This window comes from Chenopodium album, chromosome 19, assembly GCF_948465745.1.
Source record: "Chenopodium album chromosome 19, dcCheAlbu1.1, whole genome shotgun sequence".
NCBI lineage: Eukaryota > Viridiplantae > Streptophyta > Magnoliopsida > Caryophyllales > Amaranthaceae > Chenopodium > Chenopodium album.
This window is the reverse complement of record NC_137852.1, coordinates 860423-882782: the sequence shown is the minus strand read 5'-3', so window position 1 is coordinate 882782 and position 22360 is coordinate 860423. Positions and strand designations below refer to the sequence as shown.

General features: G+C 35.8%; 2 protein-coding genes and 1 non-coding gene across 3 annotated transcripts; 1 reads left to right on the top strand and 2 right to left on the bottom strand.

Annotated features, from left to right (window-relative positions):
- Window positions 1–3247: 3247 nt before the first annotated feature.
- Window positions 3248–3328, bottom strand: TRNAL-AAG (transfer RNA leucine (anticodon AAG)). Its single transcript has one exon. It is a non-coding gene; the product is annotated as a tRNA-Leu (tRNA).
- A 1090-nt stretch (window positions 3329–4418) lies between these two features.
- On the top strand, window positions 4419–16434 carry LOC145594842 (uncharacterized). Its single transcript, XM_081651184.1, has 10 exons — window positions 4419–5929; window positions 6488–6940; window positions 7035–7336; window positions 11241–11984; window positions 12075–12353; window positions 12533–12694; window positions 12828–13766; window positions 13844–14059; window positions 15037–15297; window positions 15966–16434. The coding sequence occupies exons 1-10, from the start codon at window positions 4507–4509 to the stop codon at window positions 16332–16334; spliced, it is 5148 nt and encodes a 1715-aa protein (XP_081507310.1). The 5' UTR covers window positions 4419–4506; the 3' UTR covers window positions 16335–16434.
- Window positions 16435–17275: 841 nt separating this feature from the next.
- On the bottom strand, window positions 17276–22071 carry LOC145595050 (putative glycosyltransferase At5g25310). Its single transcript, XM_081651404.1, has 4 exons — window positions 21805–22071; window positions 20961–21109; window positions 18226–18577; window positions 17276–18070 (listed from the first exon to the last, which is right to left on the bottom strand). Exons 1-4 carry the CDS (start codon window positions 22069–22071, stop codon window positions 17405–17407), a joined length of 1434 nt encoding a protein of 477 aa, XP_081507530.1. The 3' UTR covers window positions 17276–17404.
- Between the last annotated feature and the right edge of the window lie 289 nt (window positions 22072–22360).

Genomic DNA, 22360 nt, shown 5'->3' with positions numbered 1-22360 from the left:
AATTCTGTTCCACTTTTGAATGCTGCTGGAGTACAAGCAAGAATTTGAAGAGCAGTCATATTTTGAGCTCGTATACCACAAAGATAGGGATATTTTCTTGCTATCATAAGCGCCATATCTGTTTGTTACATTAATAATTAGTCATGCGACATCTACAATACTAACATAGATGATAGATCTGTAAACCACATATTTAATTTATTAGAGATGGTTATTATTTATTGATAAAGCCGGAAAAAAATATTTAATAAACTCACCAAAGTTTCTTGTGAGGATAGCCATGTGAAGAATGGTGGTGCCATCGTCTCTTTGGAAGAAGTATAGATGTGTAAATTCTTTGTTCAATTCACAAAATTTATCTACCTCCTCAGCAAGGTACTCAAAGATTTTCCTCCTTCCATAGCGAGTAGCTCGGAAGATACAAGACTCACCACATTTGTTACGCGCTTGTATCAAGTCAGGAACTTTGTGCAACATCTTCCTAACCAATTCAAGTCCTTGGTTAGATGTGGACGCGTCATGAAGTATGGTGTCTCCCCAAGCATTTGTTCGTTCAATAAGTACATTGAGAGAATTCTTAGGCAAACCATCTAAAAGTTTATTAGCTAACTCAAACTTCTTGGAGTAACATGCTAAGTGTAGCACCGTGGAATTGTTTATGGTGCAATAATGTAACGAATGATCAGGTGCTTTTTTGCAAAGGTCAAAGACCTCGTCGTTGTGATTGTTGCAGAGGGCGCGGTATAGTTTTGTTTGTAGCTCATCAACGGCCATGGTCATAGACCGCGGAAATTCAAAAGAACGAAGGAAAAACGCAAACAATATTAGAGAAGTTATTAAGCAAGAGTTGATGCAAGAAGAATATATGTTACAGTACCTTATATAGTTATATTATATGCTAAAATTTATCTACCTATACTTTTCTTAAATTATGTCATTGTCCTTTGTTACGAAAAGCATATGAAAATTGAATATATGCTCAAAAAACACATACTTATGCTAAATGTAAATTGAAGATGCTACAATTGTCCAACAATCTTGGAATTATACTCAATAAAATTGTCTCAATTAGGAAAGTATATATGCCAAGTACAAATTATAAGCAACAAGAAGTACTCCAGGCAAATCACGTTACGGAGTGGTTCTCTATATAATTTTGATGTTCTGCACATACGAGCTAAGTGTAAAATTAAAGATGTATTATTGTTGTTGTTAGTTATAAATTACTACTTACGAGTACTATTTTTAAACACCAACATGTATACATGAAACATGAATATGCGAGTTAATAGTTGTTTTAGTACTAAAATGGTCATACCCATTTTAGTCTAGGGTAATTCTACCCATATAAGTCCAAAGGACATAAAAAGGTATAAAAGGCCCCAAATTAGTCAAATGCATTAATATGGCTTTATAACAGCCTTCATATGTACTACTAAGGCTCACAAAACACACTCATGTACTACTATAAATATCCCTCAAGGGACCATAGGTAAAGGATCTCACTCTTACACTAAGATGACCATACTCCTCCACTCTCTCTCCCCTAAACTCCTCAAAATATGCATTGTTTGGCTATTAACTTGGGCGTCGGAAGCTTCACCTCGGGGTCCTCCCCCGGGGCTTGGTGTTCATTTTGCAAGTCCTTTCAAGGTCCAAATTTGAGGTCCACAAGGAGCCCTCCAAGGCCCAGTTAGCTCATTTTTTGCCGAAACAATAGCTATTGTCATATGGTATCATAGTTGGGGCCCATTTGGGTGTCCTATTGTACCTTTATAATGCTTCCACATTAAAAGTTGAGGAGAACAAAACTTTCCTTAGCTTATATGGGTAATACCGCAACATCTCAACCTAGTAAAGGTTTTTTGGGTAGGATTAGGGCTGGCAATTTCACCCGAACTCATGGATAATCGAACCACCTGATCCGATCAAATAATGGATGAAACCCCGAAAAAACACGAATTTTACATGGATGATGGATGGGTCGGGTGATTGTCGGGTCGGATTCGGGTGGAGCTTCATCCATCCATCACCCGACCCATCCATCCATCCACTTATATTTTTTACTAAATTTCAAATATTTTGTTACCTATTTATAATACTACATAAGTATATACTTCATGTATACTAGTAATATAAGTTAAACTTCGTATAATAGTGTGAATGTTGGAAAATTTAAAGATTTTGTCAACTATTTAGTAAATTATTAGTTTATGTATATTAGTATTATGACTAAAGGATGGTGTATTTTATTTCACCCGTTATTCACCCGATTCATCTGCGGATGATGGATAGATTGGATGTGGATGAAGAATTAAATGGTGATGGATAGGATGGATGACGAATGGATCGTTGGCAAATGGAGGTGGATTAAGCTCCACCCGATCCACCTTCGATCCATTGTCAGCCCTAGGTTGGACTTTTGTCCTACAACAAAGTAAATCCTTACGGGATAAGGCTTTGGGATAATAATATCACACTAATAGGCTCGTATTAACTTGTAGACCTGTAGTGTTACGATTGTTTTCAAAATTTACCAAATATTATTGTTGCATATTGCAGATTTGCACATGTATACAAAATACTGTTACTGTGGTACATATAAACCATATATTATACTATTTATGGAAAATAATATTCCCCCCGTTAGAATTGCATTAAACATTAATTACATCGATCAAAGAGTAATTTTTGTCATGTTTATAGAACACATGTCTCATGACTCTAGTATTTTGGCACTACATTCGCACGCTTGTTTATTAATGACACCGATCAAAGAGTAGCTTTGAACATATTTGAAAATTTTAAATACTTTTTGTAACCCCGCACAATTTTTTACCAACAAATCAAGTACTCATATAGCGTAGAAGAAGATAGATTCATACATTCATACGCTATGAGTTATATACTTATATGTTTGGTATGATTATGAAATATACGAGTACGAAATATGCAGTCTATTTTTTTTCCTGACGAAATAAGTCTAAATTAGTGGTGGTTTATTTGTCAAAAGAAACATAAGTACAAAATATGAAGTCTTTTTTTTTTTTTTTTTTTTTTTTGGACATAAGAAGTCTAAATTAGTGGTGGTTTATTTGTCAAAAGAAACGTGCATCAAAGTTGTCATGGTAATTGGGCTTTGTGGGTTGGGCTGCTAATGATTTGAAGAAGATGTTACAAATGCTGGCCTTGCATGTTTTGTAATGAAAAAACCCAAAAAAAAAAAAAAAAAAAGAAAGAAAGAAATTGTTGAGAGTGGGATTTGAACCCACGCCCTTTCGGACCAGAACCTTAATCTGGCGCCTTAGACCAACTCGGCCATCTCAACGTCATGCTTCACTTTTAAGATAAATAAAATATAAATTTCTTTTTTTATTTGAAAAAAATATAAATATTAGTTCCACTTACTATAATTTTTTAAAGACTAAAAATCTCAAATGGATCTATTAAAACCTTATTCTATTCACCTTATAAGTATTATTTTTATGATTAAAACTTATTTTTAATGAATTGAAATTCTTTTTTATTTTATTAATGTGAATAGAATAGAATTTAAAATAGATTGTAATATAGTTTACTGTAATTTATACAAATTCAAATAGCTAACTTTATTTACATCACTACCATTAAGTAAACGTAGTATTATTGAATGAGTTTTGTATGAATTCGATCAAAGTAAATGAAGCACAGTCGAGTTATTGCGTGCACAAGTGCATAAACGAAGTTGGAAGTTTTTTCAATAGTCAACTCATTTCAATGTACTTGTTGCCTATGGAATCTAGTTTTGCATTAAGTCTTGTTTTGGCATGTTGGCTTGAAGATATTATGTTGATGTTGTCATAAATTGTTTTGCTTCATGTTTACTTTTATAATACAACTTCGATTTAGGAAAAACATGTTTGTTGTTTATACGTTTAAAAACTAAAATTCTATATTGATCGGAATTGGCTTGACTGAACACAATATACTTGAATTAATATAAAATCGAAAACCCGTATGTGAAATATACCCTTTTAATCTTAACATAATTGAATTGATGACCATATTCTTACCTAATCGATTCTTATTAAAATTTTGCGAGTACAGACTTATTTACTACAACCAAAGTGGGAACAACTAGCAAGCAAGCACCTAATGGCCCAGGATAATGAGCATAATTATAATTCATCTCCTATTCACCATTTAAACCATAATAATAATAATAATAATTATTATTATTATTAATATTATTATAATTTAAAGATAAAAAAATCATATGCCCATTAGATTATCATGCACCCCACCCCTCTCTCACATGAACCTTTTTCCCCAATAAAAAAATCCCTCAAATTTAATAAACACTCACACCCAAAAACCAAAATCATTAAAAAAAAATCTACAAAAAAATATAGAAAAAAGAACATAAAAAAAGGTGACAAATTAAAACCTAAACCTAATAAAGGAAACAAGAACACCCAAAATTTATTTTCATTTTTAAAAAAGGAAAGAAATAAAAATTCCATAGCAATGAAGCAGCTGCAAAACCTCCAACAACAACAACAAACCTCATCTTCTTCATCTATGTCGTCATCATCGGAAGCTGTTTCTCTCTCCTCTCTTCCTCCGACCACCGCCGATCCTCCGTCGGCGATGTCTTCGTCGGAAGATTTATCGGCGCCGTCAACCGCCACCGGCGGCCAAGAATCGATCGTCGTTGAACGTCGTGGTGATTTCTCCGCAATTTGTCGTTGGACCGTCGCTAATTTCCCTAAAATCAAAGCTAGGGCACTTTGGAGCAAGTATTTTGAGGTCGGAGGTTTTGATTGTCGTCTCCTTGTTTATCCTAAAGGTGATTCTCAAGCTTTACCTGGTTATATTTCGATTTATCTGCAAATTGTTGACCCTACTAAATCCCCTTCAAATTCTTCGAGATGGGAATGTTTTACTAGTTATAGATTATCCGTTGTTAATTTGTTGGATGATTCCAAAACTATACATAGGGATTCTTGGCATAGGTTTAGTAGTAAGAAGAAATCGCATGGTTGGTGTGATTTTACCCCGTCGAATTGTATACTTGATTCTAAAGGAGGGTTTGTGTTTAATGGGGATTCTATTTTGATAATGGCGGATATTTTGATACTTAATGAGAGTGTTAATTTTACTAGGGATAATAATAATAGTAGTAATAGTAGTAGTAGTAATAATAATGAGGTGCAATGTGGGGGTGGTGGCGGAGGAGGGGGGATTTCCGGGTTGGGGAATGTCGGGCCGTCTTCGTCTGATGTGTTGAGTGGAAAGTTTACTTGGAAAGTTCATAATTTTAGTTTGTTTAAGGAGATGATTAAGACGCAGAAGATTATGAGCCCGGTGTTTCCTGCTGGGGAGTGTAATTTGAGGATTAGTGTGTACCAGAGCTCGGTCAATGGGGTGGAGCATTTGTCCATGTGTTTGGAGAGTAAGGATACGGAGAAGAGTAGTGGCACGACGGTGTTGCTGTCGGAGAGGAGTTGTTGGTGTTTGTTTAGGATGTCGGTGTTGAATCAGAAGCAGGGGTTGAATCATATGCAGAGGGACTCGTATGGGAGGTTTGCAGCAGACAATAAGAGTGGGGATAATACAAGCTTGGGATGGAATGATTATATGAAGATGTTGGATTTTGTTGGCCCGGATGCAGGGTTTTTGGTAGATGATACCGCGGTTTTCAGCACTTCGTTCCACGTTATTAAGGAGTTTAGTAGTTTTTCTAAGAATGGGGCCGCTCTAGGAGTGAGGGCAGGAGGTGGCGGCTCGAGGAAGTCTGATAGCCATAGTGGGAAGTTCACTTGGAGGATTGACAATTTTACCAGATTGAAGGACCTTCTGAAGAAAAGAAAGATAACTGGGCTCTGCATTAAGAGCAGGAGGTTTCAGATTGGCAATCGAGACTGTCGCCTTATTGTATATCCCCGAGGTATGTGAATCTTTAATCTGCACAACTGATTTTTTCTCAAGCTACATCTTCTGTTATTTATGCTCATGATGCATATGAAGACACTCTTTGTCTTGTTGGAAACCTTATGCCTTAAAGTTGTATTTGAATTTAGTAGACAGATCATGATTTTCAACCTTTCCTGTATTCTAATTCCAGTTCATGTCAAGTATTCTTCAAAGTTTGTTTATGTTTGTTACTCTTAAGCTTATGCCAAAAAGATGCAAGCTTTATTTATTTCCCCAATCAGTAATTTATTTTATTGACTATTGTAAGGAGAAAATGGTTATTTAATGACTCGTTTTACATTCGAAACTTTTAGTGGAAAGTGTCATGGACCCAACCTTATGAACCTGTGATTTGAAGTGCCATTCCCCCAATTCATGTTCTTTTGCATTATTTGGAGGGGGCTGGGGTGCAAGTGTATATTGCTGGCCTTGTAGGTATTTCAAGTTTCATTCCTCAAATAATTAAGTGCTGATATTTGTGATGGTATATTCTTCCCAATTCCTGTAAAATCTTACATTCTTGTGCTATCAGGGCAGTCTCAGCCTCCGTGTCACCTTTCTGTATTTCTTGAGGTTACGGATTCACGAAATACCTCCAATGATTGGAGTTGCTTTGTTAGTCATAGACTATCAGTTGTGAACCAGAAGATGGAGGAAAAATCTGTGACAAAAGAATCTCAAAATCGCTACTCCAAAGCTGCCAAGGATTGGGGCTGGCGTGAATTTGTTACACTTACTAGCCTGTTTGATCAAGACTCAGGGTTCCTTGTGCAGGATAGCGTTATTTTTTCAGCAGAGGTTCTTATATTGAAGGAAACCTCCATCACGGAGGAATTCTCTGAGAACGCTTCTGAGAATGATAGCAATGCGAAGAAAAGTTCTTTTACCTGGAAAGTTGAAAACTTCATGTCCTTCAAGGAAATAATGGAAACCCGTAAAATCTTCAGCAAATTCTTTCAGGCTGGTGGATGTGAGCTACGTATTGGTAAGTCTATAATCTTATGAAAATGTTTCCCGCTCCATGCTCTTTGTTGTTTGGTTGATGGTCATTAGTTGATAGCTTAAATTTTATGGCGCAGGTGTTTATGAGTCCTTCGACACCATATGCATATATCTAGAGAGTGATCAATCAGCTGGAAGTGATCCTGATAAGAATTTTTGGGTTAGATACAGGATGGCCGTGGTAAATCAGAAGAACTCTGCCAAGACTGTTTGGAAGGAGTCCTCTATCTGTACAAAGACTTGGAACAATTCTGTTCTCCAGTTCATGAAGGTTTCTGACATGCTAGAACCAGATGCTGGGTTTCTTTTGCGAGATAGTGTGGTTTTTGTCTGTGAAATCTTGGATTGCTGTCCTTGGTTTGAGTTCTCTGACTTGGAGGTAAATGGACAATCTGATTTCTTCCCCCTGTGCTAATTAATGGTTTTATATTTTGTTGTGTTAATGCTGTTGTATGGACTGTATTTGGTGGATGCTTACATTAAATGTTTTCCTATCTGTGGAATTAATGGAAAGAAGACAACAATGTAAAGGAATTAAAGACAATACAGATTGTTTCAGAATTCAGTTCCATCTGGCGATGTGTTATGCTATTTGTGGTAACTATGGTTCAAAGTTTTCAAATTTCTTACCATTGCCTTAACAAACGGAAAAGAGAATTCTTAATTATATCTGACATTGGTTGAAATATTGTGGTTGATTTCTCAAATGGGCTTGATTATAGTTTTCAAGATCTTATGAAGGCTGATTCAAGTCTGCTTGGGTTAAATCAACAAGAATTTAGTGAAATTCATTGATTTGTACTACGTATAAAACACTAATTTGTTAATAAGGAATAATTCAATAAAACCCATTTAAACATCACTTCTACATGAAACACTTTTGTAATTAAATCCTCAATCTAGTTTTATTCACCATTGAATCCTAAGCTAGACAGAACTTGATTCCTTGGCATTATACTTCTAGAACCTGTGTAGATCATGCTACTGGTAGTGGGGGTAGTGTTCTGTATGTCTAATGGTGCTGATGCGTGGCTAATAGTTTTTTAATTTTTTTGTAAAAAAAACCCAAGAAACTATACTATAAAATTATTAGATAGTTGCTGGGGTTCCCTAAGAAAACACCACTTCCATTTAGCCCATTATCTAATAGTTATTCTACTTTGACTTTCACGTTTACCGGTGCATGATTTTGATCATTAATTTCTCTAGATTTTCTTTTTCTTTTAATTAAGAAGTTTTTGATAGAATACATGTGAGGCTAATCCTATATAACCACTCCTCGTTTTATGTATTAAAAAAACATGTGGTGGAAGTTATTACATGAATAGTGTCAAAGTCAAAATGGTTCAACTATTTTGAAACGGAGGTAGTAATACATAGGGTGTGTTCTATTCATTTTCACTGATAGCTTACCTATCTGAACTTATTGACCTTGTTATAAATTATTTTAGCTGTAATTTGAACTTGAGTACCCTTATCAGTTTTCCTGAACTTATGATATAAGTTAAAATAATGTGAATAGAACCAAGCCTTAGCACAATTTTATGAAAACTATAATACTTTATTTCTTTAATTGATGAAGTATTCTGATGGTGTACATGATATTAGTCATATAATGGCAAAATTACTCATTTTGGCATGTAACTCTTTGTTTTGCAAATGTCTTTAGCTCCTATCTTTTCCCGTTTTAGTATGGCTTAGTTAGTAATCTTTTAGGTTTCCAGAATTCCTAGGTGTATGTGTATATGCTTATAAGGAAACTGCTACTCCCTCCGTCCCTAAATTACATTCCCGTTTGGAAATTTACACGGGAATTAAGGAGGGTAGAATAAGACAAATAACAATAATTAGATAATGCAATGGGAAGTACAAAGATAGATTAGTTATTACTTATGACATGTCATCAATCCTTTGCAAAAAAAAAAGGACCAATCACATGCTCCTAATTGAAAATTTTTAACCAATCATATTCATTGTAATTTGGCACAAGGATTATGAGTGAGATTAGGTAAGGATGAGTGAGAAAGCATTAAATATAAAACAGAAAAAGAGAGTTGATTTACTAAAAAAAAAACTTACCAAAATTAGAAAGGAGGAATGTAATTTTAGAATACCAAAAATAGAAAGGAGGAATGTAATTAAGGGACGGAGGGAGTATATCTTATCTTTTACCTGTTCTTAAATTTTTTTTTTACCTGTTCTCTTTTTGTCACCACACCAAGGAGGATGCCTAAACCAAAGCTAGTATTTAATTTGAGTAAGGATACATACGAGCTGTTTGATTTGACCGAGCATCTTAGAATTCTGTATGTCTTGTGATGTCATGTATTACAACTTTAGCCCTTATTCAAACTTTTGAAACTTGTAGATCCTTATCGAAACCTTTATAACCTAAAAGTCTGAAATAAATCTTTGAGATGAAAAGAACAAGGCCTTTAGAGGGGCAAAGCTCCGAACAAACAAGCAAAAGGGAGGGGAGGGAGATCTTTTTTGGTGTCTGATACTGTGATATGTGGAGCGCCCAGAATTTAGTTATATGTGATGTTGCTTCCCATCTTTCATAACTCTGTTCAATTATTTTTATGGCTTTTTAAAATAAAGGTTAACACAACTGAAGAATGCATTTTGAGCAGAAATTATTTAGGTTTTGAAAGCAGGAAATAGATATTTTGAGCATTGTGGAAGGGCATATTTTTGGTAACTTCCCAATGATTCCCCAAAACTCTGGAATTTAATAAAATTGATAGCCTTCTTATGTATCACAAAGTATTATTACTATCACTCGTCAAAAAATAAAGGTAAAATTGGTATAAACCACCTTTTTTGTCCAACTTTTTTGAACAAACCACCTTTTATGTTTTTTTTTTTTTTTTTTTTTTTAATTAAACCACCTTTTAAGTACCCAAGTTTTTATTGGCACCACCCGTATTCAATATTTGACGAAAAAGTTAACTGCGACGTCAAAGGGGCCCACGACCTTTTCTTTTCCCTCCTAAATCATGTATTTTTCCCTCCCAAAACATTCAACCCTTCCCCTGTATATAAATGCTTGAATCTGTAGAGTAAAGCTCTAAAAAAATCTGAAGTTATTATTAGATCTGAAGCCCTGAGGTAATTGAACATCCCCATTTCAGTTTTTCTTTTTTTTTTTTTTTTTTTTTTTTTTTTTTTTTCTATTTTCGTCTGAAGTTATTAATTCCTTTTTTGTTTGTTTGGTAGATGTCGAGTTCTTACCAATCAGCCATGGAGGTCCCAAAAATCTTTTGCAATTCCTTGCCTTTACCCTTGTTACTGTCCATTTTCTCCAATGATTTACTTTTGCCAACAATAAAGTATCTAATAATTAAAGGAAAAGGAGCTTAAAATGGCGTCAATGGCAAAAATTTGTCAGCATTAAATTGGATGAGTGACAAAGAAGAGTGAAGGACAGAGGAGAGAGATGAATTAGTTGAGTTGATAAAAGGAGTATTTAAGCCTTTCTAACTACACGTGGGATTTGGTGGGCCCCTCTAACGGCGCCGTTAGTATTTTCGTTAAATTTGAAATACGGGTGGTGCCATTAAAAGCTTATGTACTTAAAAGGTGGTTTAGTTAAAAAAAAAAAAACATAAAAGGTGGTTTTTTCAAAAAAGTTGGACAAATAAGGTGGTTTATACCAATTAAATAAAATAAAGTATATTACTATCATTTGACTACTTTGAAGTTGCAACGGGTATAAAGTTTGAGAATCAAAGGGACATAGGCTTGAAACTTCAAAGGTGAAAATTAACCTATCTAACATCTTCGAACCAAAGCTTTCAAAACATAGTGTGGCAGAGTGATAAGAGACCATTTTATGTATTCTAAAAGGTTCTGTGATGGTCTGTAGATTACTGAGGATTTTTTTGTGGCTGGATAGCTATGTTTTGAAGGGTTTTTGGGTGCAGTTCTACTATTCTCTGGCAAAAAGGGGATGATTGCATGTGTCCTTTTGACATAATTAGTTGTGTTTGTTTTTTCATTCAGTTAATCTCTCATGTCATGTAGTGTCTCTCTTGTCATACTATTGCTTCCATTTATCTTATCTTATGGGCGTATCAATCTGGAGAAAAAAGAGTGATTTAGATGCATGCTATAAAATTGTAGCAATTGTAGGTTTTCTCTGAGGAATTTATCTTTTGCTGGGGCAGGGGGAGATTGCTGAGGATCAAAATTTTCTTGGTTTTACTTGCTATGAATTATTCCTTGCATGCTTCTCAGAGTTATCCATGGTTAACGTGTGGCAAATATCTGCTCTTTATCAGGTTCTTGCCTCTGAGGATGACCAGGACGCTCTGACAACTGACCCTGATGAACTGATAGACTCTGAAGATAGTGAAGGATTAAGCGGTGATGAAGAGGACATATTTAGAAAGCTTCTATCTAGAGCTGGGTTTCATCTTACATATGGGGACAATCCTTCACAACCGCAAGTCACTTTAAGAGAGAAACTTTTGATGGATGCTGGTGCTATAGCTGGTTTTTTAACTGGACTTCGTGTGTATCTTGATGATCCTGTCAAAGTGAAGCGCTTACTTCTCCCTACCAAGTTTTCTGGTTCTAATGATGGAAAGAAGGGCTCCAAGTCTGAGGAATCATCCCCGAGTTTAATGAATTTGTTGATGGGAGTAAAAGTATTGCAGCAGGCAATTATTGATTTACTCCTGGATATAATGGTTGAATGTTGCCAGCCTTCAGAAGAAGGCTGTAACAATGATGTATGTGATGCAAACTCGAAGGCTTCTCCAGGCGATAATGGGGCCATATCCCCTCTACATTTGGAAAGGGAAAATGGAGCAACAGAGCAAATGGAGCACCCTTTGTTTGAAAGATTAGATTCAGTAGCCAGTGGAAGTGTAAATTCTGCTGCTGTTCAAAGTACAAGGACAAGCACAGGTATGGGCACAACTGAAATTGATGTGCATGAAAAGTTTATTCCTGGGCAGCCTACATGTCCACCAGAAACTTCTGCTCAAGGACCATCTGAAACAGCTTCTCTCCGCTCAAAGGTAATTTTTCTTTCTCTTAAAAAGATATTATACTGATTTACTGAGAGTTGGATGAGTTTGTTTTTGATTTCTTGTTGTACTTCTCTTCAGACTAAGTGGCCTGAGCAATCTGAAGAGCTGTTAGGACTCATTGTAAATTCCTTGAGAGCACTGGATGGAGCTGTTCCTCAAGGCTGTCCCGAGCCAAGACGAAGACCTCAGTCTGCTCAAAAGATAGCTCTTGTTTTGGATAAAGCTCCTAAGCATTTGCAACCAGACCTTGTCGCTTTAGTGCCCAAATTGGTTGAGCCTTCCGAGCACCCTCTTGCAGCTTCTGCTCTTCTTGAAAGGCTTCAGAAGCCTGATGTGGGACCGGAGTTGAGGTTACCTGTAAGACAATCTTCTTAAGTGCTCTATCTCATTCTTATATGGTTAAATTTATCTTAATCCTGTTGAAGTTGTCTATAGTAACCGTCAGATTCCTAACCTTTTTGTTTCTCGTGTTTGCCTGAAAGAATTTTTGTGACATAATCTGCGACTTTCATTGATGTTTTTGAAATTATCATTAGGTCTTTGGTGCTTTAAGTCAATTGGAGTGCAGCAGTGAGGTCTGGGAACAAGTTTTGTTTCAGTCTTTTGCTCTTCTGGCAGAGTCAAATGATGAACCTCTGGCAGCCACAATAAATTTCATATTGAAGGCTGCAACTCATTGCCAGCATCTTCCAGAAGCTGTGAGTAACCTTTTTTTTATTTTTTTATTTTATTTATTATTATTATTTTTTAATAACTTTGTAGTAATTTCCTTGTGGCAATGTACTTGCTTTAATTTATATATTTAATGCTGTCTATTATTCCTCACTTTAGGTTAGGTCTCTCCGTGTAAGGTTAAAACAACTGGGACCAGATGTTTCTCCTTGTGTACTCGACTTTCTGACTAGGACTGTACATAGTTGGGTTGATGTTTCGGAAGCTATACTTAGAGATATTGATTCCGATGATGATTGTGGTGTAAATTGTTCTTCATTGCCCAATGGGGTGTTCTTTTTTGGTGAAAATGGCCCTCCTTCGGAAATCTTGAGTGTGATGAATGAGCGTTCATTCTGTGGTAGTCATCATTTTTCTGATATCTACCTCCTGATTGAAATGTTATCCATACCTTGCCTTGCTGTTGATGCTTCTCAGACCTTTGAGAAAGCTGTGATTCGAGGGGCCATAATGGCTCCATCTGTAGCAATGGTCTTAGAGAGACGTCATTCTCAAAGATCTGGGTATAATGCAAGATATCTTGCCGAAGCATTGCAGCACACAGATGCAGTTGTAGAAGGAGAGGTCGATGAGCAGCTCATAGCCACCCAAGATGATTTTACCATACTTCTTGGTCTGGCAGAGACTTTGGCACTATCCGCTGATTCTCGTGTAAAAGGGTTTGTGAAGTTGCTTTATACTATCTTATTTAAATGGTATGCTGATGATTCCTATCGTGGGAGGATGCTGAAGAGATTGGTTGAACGTGCAACCTGTAGTGCGGATACTATTAGAGAATTAGATTTAGATATGGAAGTCCTGGTACTTCTTGTCTGTGAGGAGCAAGAAATCATACGACCAGTTCTTAGCATGATGCGGGAGGTTGCCGAACTTGCTAATGTTGATCGTGCAGCACTTTGGCATCAACTATGCTCTAGTGAAGACGAAATTGTCAGACTTCGTGAAGAATGGAAATCAGAAAAGGCTAATTTGGTTAATGAAAAAGCCATTATATCACAGAAGCTAAATGATTCTGAAGCGGCAAACAGTCGTCTCAAGGTACTTTATGAGCTAATTTCAATCAATTTAAAAATTCTTTGCATAATTTGGTAGCTGATTTATTCATTAAATGCCAGTCTGAAATGAAGGCTGAATTGGACCGTTTTGCTCGGGAAAAGAAAGAACTTTCAGAACAAATGCAGGATGTTGAAAGTCAACTTGATTGGCATCGTGCTGAGCGAGATGAGGAGATCACAAAGCTAGCTGCTGAGAAGAGAACACTGCATGATCGTCTTCATGATGCAGAGGTGCAATTAGCTCAATTGAAGTCCAGGAAGCGCGATGAGCTAAAGGTGACTATCTGTCCTTAGGCTGAAAGAACCTACCTTTTCCTATAGTTGCTATTAATTACGTAATACTTCCTCCGTTTCTTTTTGGTTGACACGTTTCTTTAGTCTCGTTTGCTAATGTACAACTTCAACCATTCATATTTTTAATTATTGATAAGCAAAAATTATGAAAATTTAATATTTTGAAATTATATATCATGATGAATCTAACAAGATCCCACATGACTATATTTTTCATTATGTATAAACCACAAAACGCGATCAAAGAGGAGTGTGTGAATAGTGCTAAAGTTAAAGCGTGTCAACTAAAAGAAACGGAGATATTGGATGGCAGAAATAATAGTGTGTGAATAGTGCTAAGATAGTTATTGGATGGCAGAAATAATAGTGTGTGATTAGTGCTAAGATAGATATTGGATGGCAGAAATAATAATGGTAGATTGGTAGTCAGCTCTGGGAATACGTAATGCATGAAATCAAGTACTTTTAGTCTTTTACTATCTCATTTCTACTTGTTTGGACTTCAGAGGTGGTGGTGGGTGTTATGATGTGATCATGGCTTAAATTTTGGCCTACATGTAATGTATTAGCTCTTCAGAGTTATTTGTTTTAGTTTGCAGAACCAATATTTCTTAGTTTTGGAGGACCATTCTGCATCAGCTAATAGAGTTAATTCAGCTGATGAATTTGCTTATACAGGTCATTATGGCCTAAAAGTATGAAACTTATTCTACATTGCTTTGACATTGAATAGTTTACTTAGACCTTTTTATTTGAGACTTCTAAAAAATTTTGTTCCATGATTGTGGCTGTTACTGCGATTTGAAAGGAATTTGTTTATTGGTTCTGTATGCGGATAACTGGTAAAAGGTTTGTAATGTGTTGACATCACAATCCATGGCTGCTTAAGAGCTATCTCTCTGTCGTTCTCAATTGGTGTGCTTGCTTAAGTTTTCTGACATCTGTGGTGAATATTACAGAGAATAGTGAAAGAGAAAAGTGCTCTTACTGAACGCTTGAAAAACGCTGAAGCTGCCAGGAAAAGATTTGATGAGGAGTTGAAACGATATGCTACTGAAAATGTGACTAGAGAGGAGATTAGGAAATCATTGGAGGATGAAGTGCGTAGACTAACACAAACAGTTGGGCAAACTGAAGGGGAGAAGCGAGAGAAGGAGGAGCAAGTTGCTCGTTGTGAAGAATACATTGACGGAATGGAGTCAAAATTGCAGGTTTACCAGGTATTTGTCTAAACTTTTGTTAGATCTGACAGCAACTATATTCAAAATATATCATCCTAGTTCAGTGATTCCTATGGTGTAAATGCAATTTCCTTGTGCAATTTGTATGGCTTTAAAGTAAGATACTTCATATGTTTTATTTTTGCTGCTGCTGGAAATAGTTTACTATTTTAGGGTGTAATGGTTTGCGATTTGCATTTCCAAAATTCTCTTACCAAAATTTTGTGGATAGATTATGTTAGTGAAACTGTCGTATCCTTGATTATGAGGGGTTGGTATGTAACAATTCTTTAACATATTATGTGATGAGTGGAGCAGTGTGCCACCAGCATCAGTGCTCAAAACTCTGGTGATCTTCTGCAATTTCTAGTTTTTCCCCTCATTGTTACTTCTGCTCCTGAACACATGAAACAATATTGACCAATAACATTTTTAAATCAATTAGTTAGAATTCTAAAATCTTAATATGTTGTATATGTACATTGAAACTAACCCAATAAATACAAGTATATGAATAGTGGAAATATCAAAATGTTGCATGTATATATAGAAATTGGGGGAGTGTTTCAAAGTAATCAGAAAAGGTAGCCATTGCATTTAAATTGCATCTATAGGTTTTACTGGCAGAAACAACTGTTTTGGTATTAATTCTATCATTTTTCATGCAGCAATACATCCATACGCTTGAGGTTTCACTTCAGGAAGAAATGTCACGACATGCTCCTCTTTATGGCGCTGGCTTGGAAGCTCTTTCAATGAAGGAGCTTGAGACCTTATCTGGAATTCACGAAGCAGGGTTACGGCAAATCCATGCCCTTCAACAACAGCGCAAGGGCTCTCCTGCTGGTAGTCCTCTTATTAGCCCAAATGCACTTCCACATTCTCATGTATTATACTCAAATGTGTTGCCACATGCTGCACCACCTCCTTCATCAATGGCCGGTAATTTGCCCCCTAATCTCATCACAAACGGTGCTGGGATCCATGGCAATGGCCACGTAAATGGTGCAGTAGGACCTTGGTTCAAGCATTCTTAAAATAGCTGAGAAAGTGGTGATTGCCCAGTTTTCTCGCTGGCCACTCACTCGGAGGTTTTATTTGGTGGTTCTAGGAAAAAAAAGGGGGGGGGGGGGGGTGGTTGGGTTTATTTATTTTTTTGGGGGTCGATAGTGATTATGCCTCATCTTTGGCGTAACTACTGGCATTTTGGAAAGATCTTAGGGATACATATATAAGGGTATATGAGGATGGCGATGTGTGGGTATAAGTTTTTGTATTTGCTAGAGAGGGGTTGAGTCTCTGTGAACTGGTAGTTGGAAATGCCTGCATTATTTCGTTCATCCTTTTTGCCTCAAAAGGTTTATTAAGAAAAGCTTCAAAAGTTTTGGTAGCTCCCTATTTCACCCTATTGCTTTGTTCAGCCCCTAACTATGAAGCTAGTTAATACATGCTATTCTTCTTTTGTAGATGGGTATCAAAGCCATATATACACCTTTTTATTTAATTAATTTATTTATTTATTAATTGTTAGGATCATAAGTTCATAGCAAACTTTATTCTTAGGGGCATTAAAAAAAAAAAAAAATCAGAAGAAAGAATATATATGCATGTAATGACATTTTTTTAATGCAAATGTAATCATAGTTTATGGTAAATAAGTACAGGCAGCTGATAGATTAGTCACCAGTCTAACTACCTGAGGTAAGGACCCTAGTTCTATGCAAACAAGATGTTGGTATGTTCGTACACACTATTTTGCTCATTCAATCTATTTTTACGTCTTTATACTTTATGACAGGGAGACGAGATCACCTAAGGATAATGAACTTTCTTAGCAAAATCTTGGCTACAAGGGTCGAGCTATAAGCCTATAATAATGACATACAAAACCGAGTGTTCAAAATAATAGAAGAGAAAATTTTCCGTTTCAGAAGAACCTTATATTTACAGACTGAGCAGAACAAAATTTTTTCTCCTCAGTGTGATCTCTACAATAATGAATATACGTTGGTATGTATATCTTGTTGTCTGTTGATTAGATTGATATGAATGTGAAATTAAAAAAAAAATAAAATCCTATAATGATTTCTATATGTTACAATTATTGTTACCTAAGTTTCAAGTTTAATCTCCTGAGCCATACAGAGTGCAATATCATATGAAAAACATCAAACCTCTTTGCAGGCGAGTTAAGAACAAAATGCTGTCTTACAGCTCTGATCCCTTCAATTAGCCTTCTGTACTTTTCTTCTGGTACCGCTCTCAAAATCTCTTTCAATCTTGGAATGTCTTTGACATCCACCTCTATCGAAAACGCCTCCCATCTCAAAACATCACTGAAGGGCAAAACATAGTTCTTTGACAGTATAACTGGCACACATTCAGCGTATATGGCTTCAACTACTCTTGGGCTAGCAACTTCATGACCACTAGGACAAAGGCAGAACTTAGACTGAAGCATCATAGTGTAGTAATCTAAGTCCTTTGGGAGGTATTCATGGACTTGCAGGTCAGGGTCCTGTCCCTTCCATTGCTCAAGGAGAATAGGCCTTATTGGGCCATGAAGACCACCTGCAAAGAAGGCAAGGTATGGACGAGGGGCAGTTTTTCGAGGAATGGAGAGGAGTTTCGGAGAAATGTTGCCATCATATAGGTGGATTTCTGGTAAGCTCACATCCTTTTGTGGGTTGAAGCCTTCAGAGGAGTTTGCATTGCATAATACCCTGATGGATCTGTTGTAAAGGTCTCGGTTTCCCCTTGAGGCATGAGGTCCCTGCATCAAAGACAGATATTTGATCAATCTGGACCTTTCAGAATGATTTTCTCATATAATTAAACTAAGGTTCAAGCATAATGTATGATCATGAGTCAGATTAGCCAATTTCTCATATCATGATACTGCTAAAGTTTAAAGAAGACGGGAGGTACCCAATCATGACAAGCCAGCATAAAGTGATCAGCTCCTTGTGTCCGATTCCAGAAGGGGTGCTTGGTGGAAATCACATTGACATAGTCCGAGACAAATTGATTGAGAGGGGTGACATCGTAGGACTTTGGCTTGTAAAGGTACTTCACCATCCATGTAACACTAAAAGGCATGAAGTGAATGTGGGCATGTTTGGGGTCTCTAGTTCTGAATCGCGTAGCTCCATGCTCAATCTCATGGATAAACCTCCCTTCAATAGTGTAGATGTCCTTACATGGTCCGTCATGTACAATTGGTAGATCACCCTCATCGTACACGTACACTTTCATTCTCCTTTCCATTTCTAGATAACTCCTGAAATGGGTTTCAATTGCATATATAAAAGGTAAATTAGTTACTTTTCCACCAGGGATAGTTGTGCATGAGTGTATGGCAATCATATGCATTAATCGATGACACATCATCAAGATTACAATGCACTTAATTTCTTGTAATTAGTTGTAGAGATTTAGGCCTACTCAACACAATACACATCCATGTTGTCACACTTAAGCTTAATTTCAGGCACTTAACTTGTATTATCAGTAATTACCTGAGTGTAACATAGCACTTTTACCAAGCGTGTAACTTTAACCAAAAAATTAAACATGATCCTTTGAATTTTAATGTAAGTGCAGCGAATGTGGAGCACTAAGAAGTTTACAGTGGTTAGTACTTACGATTTTCATTTATATTTCCTTGCCTAGAGATGTTGGTGATGATGTTAAAAATAACTTAGGATCACATATCCAAATTATTAACATAAACTTAATCTACAGACTGGACCAACTATTACTATTCTATTTACAGATGTAACAAAAGACCTTGATAATGATTGTACTCCGTAATAGCAAGCAAACTACTTTAATAGTGACGACCTTGATAGCAAGCAAACTACTTCAATAGTGCGACCTTGATAATAATTGTACTATAGCTGTAGCTATAGCAATTATATACCATATATAGTAGTCATGAGAAGTATTCATAATGTGGAGAGTCCATATATGCACAACTTTTAGGTAACAAAACCTTACATATTTGACGTTATTAACTCGAAATAGTTTATTAACAGGAGAGTCTGTCAATAACCCCCCTCCCCAGGGAAAAAAAATGTGCATTAGGATGTTCTTTGCTGAAAAGACAACAGGGCTTTTAATGGAGGATTATGGAAGACAATATTATACAAGATAAATATGTTGAGATAGACCAAATATGTTGAGATAAACCGCAACAAATTGTGTATAATACTACTATGATGAACGGTTGCAACTTATGAGTAAAAATAATCTTGAAGCATAGTCAATTTTTCATAGCATAATTCTACTACTTTTGCCATCTAATATTGTTAAAGACAAAATCTAATACTCTGTAATGACTTCGTTTCACTGTGTTCTTCTAATCTTGGTTTAACAGATGTACAACAGGAGAAGCTCTATTATTAGTTGGCTAAATATAATCCGAATTTCTGAACCAATATTCTAGCTATAATTTCCCTTGTATGTTCATAAAGGAGCCACAAAGGCGATATATGTGCAAAATCCCAAAACGTGTTTGAGAAGGAGTTAACATAAGTTTTCACTTTCGTAAAATTAAAATCAATTGAGTGTAGGCATGATTTGGGTGCACATTTGGAGGTATGAGTACCGTGCCATAACCCCCATGCGTTAAACAGAAGACTCCTATGCAAAATCATTTTAAAAGGTAAAAAGATGATAACAGGCCTTTATTTGGTGACTTCTAAGCAAAGCACTACTTATAAAAGGTTTTGTTCAGTTAAGCTTTTCGTTTGTTTTGTTTCCATAAGAATAAGGGCACCTGTGAAAGCTAGCATATCATAAGTTTCTCCAAATTTAGAAATCGGTATGGTCTAATGTAGCACAAAGTCATAAAATAGACATGCACTATGCATAGTGTTAATAGTCATTGATATACATATTCAAATTTCAACAAACATGTGATGTGCTCCATGAAAGTGAAATTTAGGGTACATGTGACTGATAATGAGTACATTTGATCAAAAGACGGCATTGGATGGTGCAGATATATCGGTGGCCATACACTAGCACGAAAAGGCATTGTTAGGTTGTGCAGGGCTAGTTCAAGCCAAATATCCGGCTAGGGATGGCATATAACCTAGGCATACCTAGTCTCATCACATGGACAAAGTCGTTTTAGGTGATATGTAGGAAAATTATACATATATTCTATTTTTATCAATTTTGCTAATAATTTGATTAGTTAATGTAATTCCATTCCTAAAAATTTTATTCTGTATCAAAAAAATAAAGAATTCAAAAAAAAAAAAAAAAACATTTTACAATGTACACTAAACCATAACAAATAAATGTTGAAGCCCTTAAATGATTGATTTGGACTCTTCCTGATATAATATAATACAAAGAATAACTTTTTAAGGGTTAAGAATTAATCAAATTGAAACTACGATTAGGAGTTATAATTACTCATCGCATCATAACGTGCACTAGTAATAATGTGATTACGTGAACCGATCAATAATTTCAGAATTTCATAACTCCATCATAATTTCATGAACCACCAATTCTACTTTAATTTCTACTCAAATTTTTGTTATAATAATCTGTGCTTAGCAATAAATACCAATTAATAATTATTGTAACAGATAGATATTAAAGAAGCAATTCAAAAATAAGTGAAAGAGGAACAGAAAGAGCGGTACTGATGAAAAGCGCGGGGGTTACGATAGATGAAAGTGGAAGGAGTATTCAAAGTTATCGATCGATTTCGTCTATTCCAAGCTGCCTTTTCTCTTCGAATCGCCGCTCGTGCTCTTGCTAATCCTTCCTCTACTCCTCCCTTCTTTTTCCTCTGAAAAAATTCACAATTTTCCGATATTAGAAAATTGAATCACATTTAATCAGGGACCTTACGATAATTAAAAGTGAAAAAAATCAAATTCGACACGTGATTTTGTTATGAATTCATATAAACTAATGCCGGTTAAATAAATATATTTATACTTAGCTCTTTGGACCGCATACACAAAAATCGACTGCAACAAACTAGAGAGAGAAAATGTACGGCGGTTAGAGTTGAACAGCTAAACTCAAAATTTTGTCAAAATTTGTGCGCGCCAAAATTTGGTATGCAGAATTTTGTTTGAGAATTTTTGTAACAAATTGAGGATTTTTTTAAAGATAATTACATCAATATAAGCATTTTTTTCGTAAATTTGAAGCTAACTTCAAAATTATATACTCTCTGCTAAACAAATATACAGTCTCATTACTGCTGTAAATTAAAAGTTTCAACCGTTCTAACATTTAAACACAATAAATTCAAGATTCTCAATGAAATAGAATAAAAATTAAAATTAAAGATCCTCAATAAAAAATTGACATTGAAATTTTAGTAATCGTAGCAGAGTTAGAATTCAAAATATAATTTCAGGTCAAAAAACAGAGCGATTTCGGAATTCTTAAAACAGAGCATCAAATTCTAACAAACAATCAATTTCCTCAAATTCATACTACAATCAAAATCAGTAGGACAGAGCGAAGTACCGGAGTATCGCGGCGATAAACGGAGGAATTGAAGGAGAAAAGAGGCGGAGAATCGGATGAAGTAGCGACGCTTTGAAGTTGAACGGCGGAGAAAGAGAGCTGACGAAGCTTCGGAGCGCCGCCATTAGAAGCGTCGTCGAAGCTCGCCGAAGAATAATTTCTGCCATGGCTGCCAAAGACGACGAAAGCGATGACGAAGAAGGAGATGATCAATGTAATAGTGTTAGTTGAAGTGAGAGAAAGCCACAATTTCTGCCATTTCTCCATTGATGAGGTTTACTAAGCTTTCTCTCTCTATAATTTTAGTGAGAGAAATGGGTTTGAATGAGGAAAGAGAGAGGGAGATGAAATTTAACATTTATAAAGAGGTGAAGAAACGAATTGGAGTATTTCTTACTCCAATTAAGAACTTGAGAGTGAAGAGGTATATTTGCTTTTATTTATTTTCCTTTTTTCTTTATTTTCCTTTTTTCATGTTAGGTGATTTTTAATTAAAGTGTATTTGTAACCTCTCTACTCTCTAGTCCTCGTATTATATTTTCCTTTTGAAAAAAGT